Genomic DNA, 12,653 nt, shown 5'->3' on the forward strand with positions numbered 1-12,653 from the left:
TTACCCATGAACTAGCTTTATTAGCACAGACTTATATAAAGCCTCCAAATTCTGCTAGGGAACGTCTTGAGATTCAAAGAGAATTTTCAGCAATATCTGAATTCCCACGAGTAATTGGTTGTATAGATTGCACCCATATCCCTATCATATCACCTGGTGGGAATAATGCTGAACTCTATCGGAACAGAAAAGGTTTCTTTTCGATAAATGTGCAGGCTGTGTGCACATCTTCATTATTGTTTTGGAATGTAGTGGCACGTTGGCAAGGTTCCACACATGACAGCACGATATTCCTCATGAGCAGGTTACGTGCTCAGTTTGTGAATGGAGAAATGGGAAATGGAATCCTGTTAGGCGATGGCGGCTATTCCTGCTCTAATTTTCTGCTGACACCTCTCTCTAACCCAAGGACTGAACCAGAGGAACTCTACAACACAACTCACATACAAACCCGAAATTGTATAGAAAGAGCATTTGGAGTTGTTAAAAGAAGATTTCCATGCTTATCAATGGGTCTCCGGTTCAAGCTGAGAAGGCAGCAATCAACAACACTTGAGTGTATTATGGCATGCTTTGTCCTACATAACCTACTGTTAGAGCATGGAGAAACTGAACCCCCACCTCCAGACGAAGACTTGGTACGAAGATTCTACTCCGAAGCTGAAAGAGAACAAGCATTATTCAGAGGAAGAGGAAATGGAGGACATGTTGTCAGGACTGCTTTAATAAATACACACTTCACAGAAATGGCAGAAAGGTAAGTAAAACAATACAAGGTTATTTTCAAAGAAGCAACTTAATTTTTAAATTCATTAGCCAAAATAGCTTTTTTTATTTCTAATTCCACTCTCGCAACCTCAAGGTTTGTTTTCAATATTTTCATCTCCATGCTGTGTTTCTCCAACAGAAGGCGGCACCTTAAATCATTAAAGTCCACTTTACTACTTGTGTAGATTTCCATCCTGTTTCTCTTGTGTTTTCGTGCAGTAGGCCTACTTGTTGTAATCTGCATCTGTTGTTGAAGGCCTGCTGTTGGAATTGCTTCTGATATATTTACAGACGGAGACTGCGAAGGTGATAGAACAGTCTCATGAGCTACCACCTCTTCATGAGATTCCGTCTGTACCTCTTCAACACTCATGACAGGCAGAGGACCATCAAAATACGTTTCCACTGATTCAATATAGGAAACAGGATCAGCTGCTACGTCTTCAATGACCTGGTACTGGCCATCGCTGTCGCACGGATTACAAAGAGGTGTGAAGTTGTGATGGAGTTTGGCTATAAGCCGCTCCCCATCTACATCTAACTTCCTCTTGAATGATCCCCCGCCTGTTTTGTGCAACTCAGCCTGAAAATAGAATAAACACATATATGTTTACCATAAAATAAAAACTTTTTAATAAATAGTAGTAATATTGTAATGAAATCCCTGTAGTGAAATTTATTTTTAAAATGTATCTGATTAAACACTCCTAATGGAAATAGGTTGTAATTGTTTAAGTACTGAGGTTTAATAAATTATGAAGAGATTGGTTTGTTGATTTAAAATACAGTATTTTTTTTTTCAACCATCCCCCACTGCTATTATTAATTAAACTGGCTTGAACTAATTATGGCTGAAATTATGTATTCTGATGGACCTATGTAATCTGCAGTAAACTATAAAGGAAATAGATAAATAAGTACAAATACACCATTCCCATATCCTTTCACCAAAGTAGAGCACTGATTAGGCCCATAATAATGTTTTGTTTCACATCTGTATAACTAGAGCACAGCCAACAATAGCAGAAATTACAGTTAGTCAGTACAACCCTTTTTATCAAACTATAAATAGACATACGTACCTTATCATCTGCTGCTGCCTTTTTTATTCTTCTTTTGTAATTCTCGTATGCAGTTTTTAACTGGGTAGCAGTTCTTTCGCCCTCAGACGAACACCTATTAAAATCGACAGCAATGTCTGCCCACGCCTTTTCTTTTTCTTTTGACCAAACTGCATCCGTTTTTTTGTTTTCAATTATGTTCATATATCCCTCCACTATATTTAATAGCAGAGCTCTGTCAATGGAGCTAAAATTTGGGCCCCTTGGTTTTTTTTTATTGGAATCGCTCATTGACATCTTGATTTTCTAACCTCAAAGCGTATAATAAACAAACGTTCATTTACCGCTGTTAAACAGCTGAAGGTTGTATTGCGAGCTGGTATGGCGCTGTTGCCATAGGTATTTCTCAGTCAAATCGACAATCTGTTGACCACATCCATCTGATCGTATATTAACTTTCCTGCAACTCGATCTGTCAGTCAAGTAAACAAGACATCAAGTAATCTCCGATCACAACCTGATTTGATTTGCGTTTCTGCAACCGGGCCTAATAGATACAGTCACGCAATTCATACGTATAAAATATGCCAACATTTGACAGCTGGCGCGACAGTAGCCCTCTAGCGGCAGGCAAGTTAAAAGTGTGCACAAGCCATATGATAACACATCAGAAAACGGGTTTTGCGTAATTTATTTTATATGTTTATGCTATACAATAAGTGTATATGGTTCTAATTAATTCTACTTTAGAATCCTGGAAGAATTTCACACGCAGTTAATCTACAAGTTTCAGAAGCTGGGAATAAACGTAATTCTTTCTGCTCCTTACAACTGAATCATGGCCCTGATCACGTATTATGGTTTGAAATAATACAATTGTTCGTGCGTGGTCGGTTAATTCAATTCATTCCTAAATATATTTATGAATCATTGGAACTTTGTATTTCCTGTGAGAAGAGTAAAAATTAGTATCTTAAAAATTGTAGGGCATATCTCGTAGGGTACATCGCGTGGTGAACGCCTCTCCCTATTTCCTGAGAAATTATCGATTTTGCATACCGCAAATTGGGGTAAACTCGGCCGCTGAGGTAAACTTGAAAATAAAGAAAGGGGAGGATTTAAACATTAATATGAAGTTCATTATTTTTCAATTTCTTAAGAACCGGTATTTTTTTTATTATTTTGAGTCACAAATAGTGCTGATGTTATGGTTTAAATTTTTATGGTAATTTTACCGCTTTTTACATTACATTTCCAGTTTTCACACATAATGCCTAATTTTAACTTATCCTACCTATATAATACGTAATTTATATGCACTTACTGTTAATATGACGTAGGTGAGAACAAATAAATGAACACACAATTTTGTTGCAAAAATTGTAACTTCAATTAACTCAGAAAATGTAGGCCTAATTTTATTTTCAGAGCAGAAGTGGTGTAAGTCAAAAATGGGTAATGAGGGTTAAAGTAAACATTCTGTAAAATAGAGCGCAAAGGGCAGTTAATATTGAATGTATTTAAACTATTAATAGTCAGTGAATAGCACGAAGGATATATTAATTGCTACTTTGCGCTGTATTTTACAGAATTTTTACTTTAAACCTCATTATCTGATTTTGACTTACACCACTTCTGCTCTGAACGGCTCAAATAATCACTGGGAATGTAAAATCAACACCAATAACAGCCATGCAAATTATTACAGAAAAGATTGCTTTTTATATTAAATTTAAAAAGACTCTTTTATTTCTTGAGAACTTAATACGTCTGCCACATGAATCTACACCAACACATCAGAAATTTATCGACACAGTCTGGATTTATTCAAGAAGTGAATATTTTGCAAAAGGATTACTATACTCCATGAAATCTTGCAAAATGAACGCCATGATACCTACTTGAATGCTACATAACATTCTTGAAAAATATAAAGAAAAAAAACACGAATACAAAAATTATGAAATTACTTGCATTAAAAACTGTAGATATATTATCCAAAATCGGGATGGTTACACATTTACACATATGATCTCTGCAAAAAAATAATATACTGTAACAGGTATTTACTTTGTTTTTATTTAAACTGTCCTTCCTGACATACAAATAGGTAACTGATAAGTAATAAATGTTTTATAGAACACAATACGTAGGCTACCTACAACGTGGATTATTGGTTATGACTGAGTTATTATATTCTCTTGGTCTTTAGGGAAACTGAAGAACGACAAATTCGGAGATTTAAACTTGTTACTGCAATTTTCGTCATTGCACACATTGCCTTTATTCCGACGCATGATTAAAACGTTATTATAACATCTCGCATCCCTTTAAAGCACGTGCTAGCTGTATCAACCCTATGACCAGTGCCTTGCCTGCCGCTTGGGCGCTAGTGTCGCGAATGTTGGCAAAAAAGTGTTAAAGTTGCGCGACTGTAAGTATTAGACTGTGACTTTACCATTGCCCTGTGAAATGTATATAACTTACTTTCAACATAAAAGTCATTTGATACTTACATGTATATTCTAATGCACTGTTGGAAGTATTTATGGCTGCAAACTAAAACCACGTGTTTATCACTACCAGTATCTACATTTCACGAAAGCCAGTGAATCGTGCCTTTGGTGTAGGTTTCTGAGAAAATCCTTATATTATGCTAAACAATATAAATATTATATAATTCATTTTAATATGAATAATTAATTGTTTTTTGTGCTCAAAGAATGATGTTACCTTCAGTAGTCACTGTTCTAAATTAAAGTATATAACTTATTATAATACCTTAATACATATATTAGAGTGAATCACAATACAAAACAACATTCTAATATGCATAATAATTTATTGTAATATTACAGCATATTCCAAATGTTTACTTACCACGAAACACGCATATAGGCCTACTCAATATCGGTATTGTAGTTCTGAAAAGAACTATTTCAAAGTTGTGAAGTGATGAAAACAATAACTTCACATACAACTCGCCACTTTCGCAATTTATAATGTATACAATAAAATATACACACAATATTAAAATTGGTGAATTTTTGTCGAACGTGATTTATCAGCCTGAATATAAATGCTGACCGGAATCAATTGTGCCACTCCTAAGAATTACAAAATGACTAACTATCCCAATATCTGTAACTTGCGGGTGTTATTTTTTCGAACAATTCCGCGACAACGCTTTCGGTGCGTATAACGTAGACTCTGTATACTTTCAAGGCGCGCCGTCCTACACGTGGCAGTGTGCATTACGCGAGGGGCAGGGGCTGTTCCGCGTATTGTGGGATCAACGGCTGTATGGCGGCGGCATTTCACAGTGTGTGAGGCGACACGCGATCGTGAATAATCTGGAGACGGAATGCATACTGTATCTTGATGTAAATACATTGTACAGTAAAATCATGACGTACAAATTACCGATCGATCTAGTGCATGCACAAGACGAATTACCGGAGAATTGGTTCGCCTGGAGTGAAGAGGGGGAGCGGTGTTTCTTGGTCCTCGTCATAGACACGTAGATCTATCCAATCCGCAGTGTCTGCACGACCGACATCGCGAATTTCCCCTGGCCCCACATCACTACGAAGACAGGTTATGCACGACTCTATTAAACAAGACGCAGTATCTTGTGCATAACCTCACACTCAAATATTATGTACAGAACGGACTGAAGATCGACAAGGTGCACGCTGTATGGATATTTACACAGAATTACCTCGCTCCTACGTACAACAGAACATAAGTAGGAGAATCGCAAACTATGAGAACCGGGCCCTTTCTGACATGTATAAATTAATGCATAATAGTCTGTATGCGAAGACTTTAGAAAACACATTCAGGTACCGTAAGTTAACGGTACGCCAGGCCCGTGACGAGGAGTCCACGAAGAATTTAATACAGATTGACGAATACTTCCTGTGCGAAATGGAGAATAGGGATGTGTGTCTCAATAAGCCCGTCCAGATCGGCTTTGCGATATTGGAAATGGTTAAACTCCAAGTGTACCGGTTTTACTACGATCTCAAAGCCACATTTGGTGAGACGATGCACCCAGCGAATAGGAATTATAAAGAATGGACACTGAGCGAATTTTCCTGTGTTTTGTTTCTCTGTGCGCCAGCGGCTAGTTCCACTTTCAAGCGCTAGAGGTAGTGTAATCGAGCATACGCTAGGATAATAATTGAGAATAGAATTATGGTACAGGACAAAGACGTTATAATAGTATACTAGACTCACACAGAGCGCTGGTGCGCTGTCCAAAATTGAAACCAGTCTGCGCATGTTTACGCCGCCATGCTACTGGTAGAAATAGAGCGGTAAACACGACTGTCATACTTGTCCTTTGTTTTGTCTCGGGTGTTTTTAGTGAATAGTGTGAAAGTAATGGCAATATAATTTTGAAAGATGATATATTATCGCCGCGGACTCATGCTTAACATGTCGGCATCATACAATAACGTGCGGTGTGGTTTAAAAAAAATAATTTTGCCGACCGATTGTTGCTCTGTAGGTTTCACTATAAGCGTCACGTTGTCACGTCTACTTTCTCGATAAGAATAAGCACTAGTTTGTTATATTGTTAATATACGAGTACGTTGGCTTTCTTAACTCTTAATAATAACTCTTTAATAATAATTTTTAATCACATACCTTAATGTTCGTCCTCAGCACAAGACATTGCAACCTCGGGTTTAGTCTACGTGGATTAGACAAGTAAGTGTCATTTAATAATAATTGAAGCAGCTTATTGGTTGCATTATTGAAATTGAGGCGAGTGATTGGAGCGGCGACACAAGAAATTGAAAACAATAATACAATTAAATTTCAAAGTCCTGCCGAACGCATGAGGCCGATCAAAGACCTGCCGAATGTTAACCATGAGAGCGCGGCGATAATACTATCCCTGTTTAATTTTCCAAGCTATTTGCAAAAGGTACGATATAATATTATCTCTGTTGTTACAATATCAATATCATTAAAAATCAATCAATAGTTTACGACAATAAAGAATACTTAATTGTTAGTACAAGTATATCAGACTGTAGAGAAATCCCACTGAGTGAATTATTTAGACTTACACATCAGATGTTAAAACATTAGTGGAAAGATAACTTTTTGTTTTTATTATGTAAATGAATTTATCTGCAAGATAATAAACTTTCATTCAAGATCCATATATGGATAAATAAATATACAGATAATAAATAAATAAATAGCTGTAATAGCTAAGCCTCCTTTGTGAATTTATGATTCAGAGTTCACCTATAAATAACTCTTTTACATTTTGCCGGATATATTTTATTAACAAAAGCAAGGAATGGCATCTTATTGATATTGCATATGTGCATAAAAATTATGTACCATCACTCCGCAAGCAATGATAATATATCTATTTTATTTATTTAAAATAAAAATACAATATGTAAAAAATCCACACATAAAAAGTATGTGGTTTTTTTTTATCTTGCATAAAGTGATTGTTTAGTTTTTAGGTCTTCACCTTCACGTTACCTATTGTTTGCAATGTATTAGGTACCGATACTTTTTATAATTGATAGCATTCCCTTTATTAATTGAAGAATGAATTCAATGTAATTTGGCTACCTTCGCATATTATATTTTGCCAGATTACCTATGTCCTGTGGTCTAAAAGTACCGGTAATATAATTCATTTTTGATTCTCTAAAACTTAACAACAAGTCTATACTGATTATCGCATATTTATTTCACTTAGGAATCTGATTATAACAAGAACTTCGGTAATCAAGGTGCATATATTTATGTCTTGTGATCTAAGAGTTAATATGTTAATATAATTTTAGATTCTCTGAAACCTAACAATTTGCTGATTATCGTAAAATTATACAATCTATAATGTGTATTGTGTAGGCCTATCTATGGATGTATCAGTATGTTTTCTATAAATTGCTGCATACGTATTTTCTTTTCTTTAATGTTCTAACACATATCAATGAAACTTTGAATATGTTTATTTCGTCCTAATTTTACGTTAAACGTCGAAAATGGCCATAATATGTCAATTTTAGATCATCACAGCGTTAAATTGCGTGATTTACGCACTACTATTATTTGTCTGCTCTCCAACAATATGGCGGCAAGCGCAGCGTTCAATTTGCCCCGGTTTCCTCGTTTCGCGCAGCCGAGACTGTAGGGGCTTGGTACAGGAGGATCCAAACATCGCCTACCTTATTGCATAATCCAGTAACGCTTTGCTTCAAATAAATTCAAGTTAACAGCTTTTCCTTATTTCTCAGTGACAAACTAGTTGTAATAATAATATTTTATATTTCAGATATCATAAATTATATTATAAAATAATATAATACATTATAAATTTAAGTATCGAATTCGTTTAATATTTCTATATAATATGATATAGGTATATGGTTTTACTTCTCGTAAGAGTTTTGTTTTTCCATTTTCAGCGCTATCAAATCATTACATATTTTAATTGTTGTTGGGGTCAACATCTCAACTCTCATTATAAAGGAACTCTAGAGTATAGACATTACAGTTAATGAAGGTTTTATTATTTTATGGATCCAATTTATTTTATATGAGTACATAATGTACCTAGATGTATTAATTGTATGTGTTATATTTCCGCTGTGTCGACTGCTAGCTGGTGTGATGTCAGCGCCAACTCTAGGGAGAAAGCAGAATCTGACGCTCTAGCTGGCTTGAAGGTCATTGAAATCGGTCCGGCCACTGCCATCGTGATCTAATACAGGCCGTAAGGCAGACCACGTGACTCGCTTAACAGCTGATCGCGAAAGGCGGTCGTTCAACCATATGACTTAGTTGCAGTGCATGAAGAATAACATATATTTCTCTGAAATGCAGTGTAATTGCGTCAGTAAAATTTTAAACAGTGATTGTGAGACACTTGAGACACAATTTACTTGCAATTTAAGGTATAATATTATTTTTGGTGTGAAAATTACGTTGTTGCAGGCAAAGTTCGTATGTGTAATACCTGCCTTTATTTCGATTAAATATTGCGCCCTTATGTGGTTAAGTGAAATTTTGGTCTTATAAACAGTAGGCTAAATATGTGTAATAATATATACCTGAAAGTGAAACATTGACTGGCATGTAAAGTAAGTTGTGATTAGGCCTAAGTGCAGCGTTACCGATGTTACTCTTGTCTAATCTGTTATTGTTAGTTTACCGTATTTGTCTTATTAAATTTAAATTATTGCGCCCTTTTTATTTGTGAATAACCTACATTATACGAGTAAATAATACGACGTTTGATAATATACACAATTTCAACTAAAAACGAGATACATATAGTATATTACGAAAAATTATACCCTATAGTTTTCATTACTGTTACAGTATCTAGAATTGTAATTAGTTGAAATAAAGCACTCATGCTTCATTACGAAATTCTTGCACATTCATTTATGCACGTTTCAACAATTTTCAGTTGCATCGCACGCATATTTTAATGTGTTGAAGTTATAGGTTATGTTTATTCTATCAGTACTTGCCTTTTTTCCATATTCGCAATTATGCATTATAATTAAGCATAACGCTACGTATAACTCATAAATGCAATTTGTCTACACTTCAATTGTATTTATTCGTTTCAGACGGTACTCCAGTCTGAAGTCTGATTAGTTTAATATGTTACTAGGGCTAAACTAGCGCTGAGGTAGTTCCCTTCGTATTCATACATCTTGCATATACAAATTAGTTCGGTTCGTTCAGGATTTTAATATGCCTTGCTTATAGGATCAAATGCATCTCCACAAAAAATAAATTCAACTGTTTTCAGTTCAGAAATTACCGGAACTATACCTCAGCGCTACTAAGTAATATGACGTATGTACATTTCATAGGAGGGACTGTGGTGAATTTTCTACCTATAAGTAAGGACGGTAACCGTGTTCTGAAGTTTATCCTAAAAATATATTCTTCTTTATTAAATCTCAAAACCGTTTTCGTTCTCAACTTAAGCCTAAAATGTTGACGCAGATAGGTTATGTTAACATGGTAAATTCTCTTCACATAAAAATAACACAGTTTTATTTATTATTCCTGCCACATTATGCAACACATTAATGGAACTTATGCACATATTACATGGAATAAAAATGTAATTGTATTATTTATTTGTTCCCTACTATACTGGGTTGTAATGAATTGTATTTATCTAACACACAACTGCACATACTTTAATTTCATAGGAGGGACTGTGGTAAATTTTGTACCTACAAGTAAGGAAGGTAGATGTGCTAAATTAAAATCACAATATAAATAATTCTTCTTTATTAAATCTCAAAATAGCTTCCATTCCAAACTTAAAATGTTGATGCAACCAGGTTATGTTACCATGTAAAACTCCGTTCACATTAAAATAACACAGTTTTGTAATTATTTCTGCAACATATTATGCAATAAGAAGTGTGAAGGGGTCTTATACACACATTACACTAATTAAAATTGAGCGCCGACACGCTTTAAAGTAATATATTTCACTCAGCTCCGTATACTCAAATAGAAAAGCCCGACTGATCGAGTGACGTCACACAACCTTCATTACGGCCTGGTCTAGATCACGATGGCAGTGGTCCGGCTACATCAAAGGTACCGACGCGAAGTGTCCATTCTTTATAATCCCTATTCGCTGATGCACCTGTTGTATCACGATACAAATTCTCTCGCTCTGTACTTTAAGGAATACCTCGCATACCCGCTTAAGCGAATGATCGAGAATGGAAGCCTGTCTTCTTACGTGGATTTTGAAATGCACCCGACGGGTATGTCATTCGTACAGGGGGCACGCATAAAGTGCCGGGTCTGTGGGCGGATGAGATCGGCTATCGTACAATATCAGAATTTTGGGATTACATGCAAAAACGTACGCCATCAGGTTCGAGGTCGGCGACTCCCTAATGAGACACAAGGGAATGAGGAATGCGTCTGCATTTGACGCAGTGGCGGCTCGTAGTCAAATGTTCAGGGTAGGCAAAATTTACAGAACATTTTTATGTAATTCCCGCGATTCAATGACAGCTCGCGTTCATCATGCCCCCCGAAAACTTAACTCTTGCTTACATAACAATACTGTTACATCAATGAGCCGTCTCATAATTTGTCGGTTTTTTCTAGTTTATTGTTATACTGTTGTCTTGCAACCCTTGTTGTTCAGACAACATTTCCGAAATTGGATTCAAATTATTTTCAAGTCTCTTTAGACTTACCGAGTTACAAATATGATCTGATTCCAAGTACCTTCTTTAGATTACAATAACAAACGTGACCACCTACAGCTTAGCTTTAACTTCACTTCCTGTTAGCCATTTATGTGTTTCATACCATACCATACTTACTTACTTACAAATAGCTTTTAAAGAATCCGCAGGTTCATTGCCGCCCTCACATAAGCCCGCCATCGGTCCCTACACTGTGCACGGTTAATCCAGTCTCTATCATCATATCCCACCTCCCTCAAATCCATTTTAATATTATTCTCCCATCTACGTCTCGACCTCCCCAAATGTCTTTTTTCCTCCGGCCTCCCAACTAACACACTATATGCATTACTGGATTCGCCCATACGTGCTACATGCCCTGCCCATCTCAAACGCCTGGATTTAATGTTCCTAATTATGTCAGGTGAAGAATACAATGCATGCAGTTCTGTGTAACTTTCTCCATTCTCCTGTAACTTCATCCTTCTTAGCCCCAAATATTTTCCTAAGCACCTTATTCTCAAACACCCTTAACCTATGTTCCTCTCTCAAAGTGAGAGTCCAAGTTTCACTACCATACAGAACAACCGGTAATATAACTGTTTTATAAATTCTAACTTTCAGATTTTTTGACAGCAGACTAGATGACAAAAGCTTCTCAATCGAATAATAACAGGCATTTCCCATATTTATTCTGTGTGTAATTTCCTCCCGAGTATCATTTATATTTGTTACTGTTGCTCCAAGATATTTGAATTTTTCCACCTGTTCGAAAGATAAACCTCCAATTTTTATATTTCCATTCATACCATGAAGGATTAAATTTTCTTGCACCTTTAGCACTGACTTTATGAACAATAGAGCTTAATGCAGGAGTGGGTCGTCCATTGTCCAAAATACTTCTCTTTTCAATGTCATTACGATGCGAAAACGGACAACGTAACACTTTACTTATTATATCAGTCATAATATAATATTATTGTTATCACTTACATTAACTATAAATCACCAAATATACGTAACATTAATATACAGTACGTACTTGCAAAAATCACATTTTCTAAAATACACTGTTAAAAAAACATCTTTTAAAACACACTGTTTAAAAACTGTTATACTACTCGTAACAATCTACGTTCCAACTCGTGAAACTTTCAAACAGAAATTTCGCAAATCGTAGGTGTTCGATAATGCTCGTGGGTTCTCGTTAAGGCAGGCAGAACTTTAGCGCGCTGGCTTAAGCATAGAACGCATGCGCTAAGAAAGCATTTAGAATAGCGATCTCTTTTAATGCTTACTCCAGGGCCAGCTTTGAAGTTACGTGGAAGGTCGGCTAACTTCGCTTCTGCCTACCTTCTGACCAAGAGGAGTACTCCTCTTGCTTCTGACGCATCGTGAACTGTCCAGTGTATTCTTGTCGCATAAATCGAACTGCCAGTAGTAAGCAACGTCCAACTAACCCTCAAAAAATCCCATTCATAGTTAATTGAAGAATTTCTAAGCACCTAGACAAGAGTATATAATTATATAAGGTTTTCCAAATGTGTTGGGGTAGTTAATAAATATCCACTTTTAGGTTTTTCTAAATGTGTTG

At 35.9% G+C, this 12,653-nt stretch overlaps 1 protein-coding gene and 1 long non-coding RNA gene across 2 annotated transcripts; one reads left to right on the forward strand and one right to left on the reverse strand.

Annotated features, from left to right (window-relative positions):
• The first annotated feature begins 616 nt into the window (after positions 1 to 616).
• On the forward strand, positions 617 to 1,551 carry LOC138700112 (uncharacterized). Its single transcript, XR_011332215.1, has 2 exons — positions 617 to 757; positions 1,060 to 1,551. It is a non-coding gene; the product is annotated as an uncharacterized lncRNA (long non-coding RNA).
• On the reverse strand, positions 757 to 2,369 carry LOC138700111 (myb/SANT-like DNA-binding domain-containing protein 3). The gene is made up of 2 exons (XM_069826433.1): positions 1,851 to 2,369; positions 757 to 1,351 (listed from the first exon to the last, which is right to left on the reverse strand). Exons 1-2 carry the CDS (start codon positions 2,124 to 2,126, stop codon positions 797 to 799), a joined length of 831 nt encoding a protein of 276 aa, XP_069682534.1. The 5' UTR covers positions 2,127 to 2,369; the 3' UTR covers positions 757 to 796.
• Positions 2,370 to 12,653: the final 10,284 nt, after the last annotated feature.

Source organism: Periplaneta americana, chromosome 5 (genome assembly GCF_040183065.1).
Source record: "Periplaneta americana isolate PAMFEO1 chromosome 5, P.americana_PAMFEO1_priV1, whole genome shotgun sequence".
Classification (NCBI taxonomy): domain Eukaryota; kingdom Metazoa; phylum Arthropoda; class Insecta; order Blattodea; family Blattidae; genus Periplaneta; species Periplaneta americana.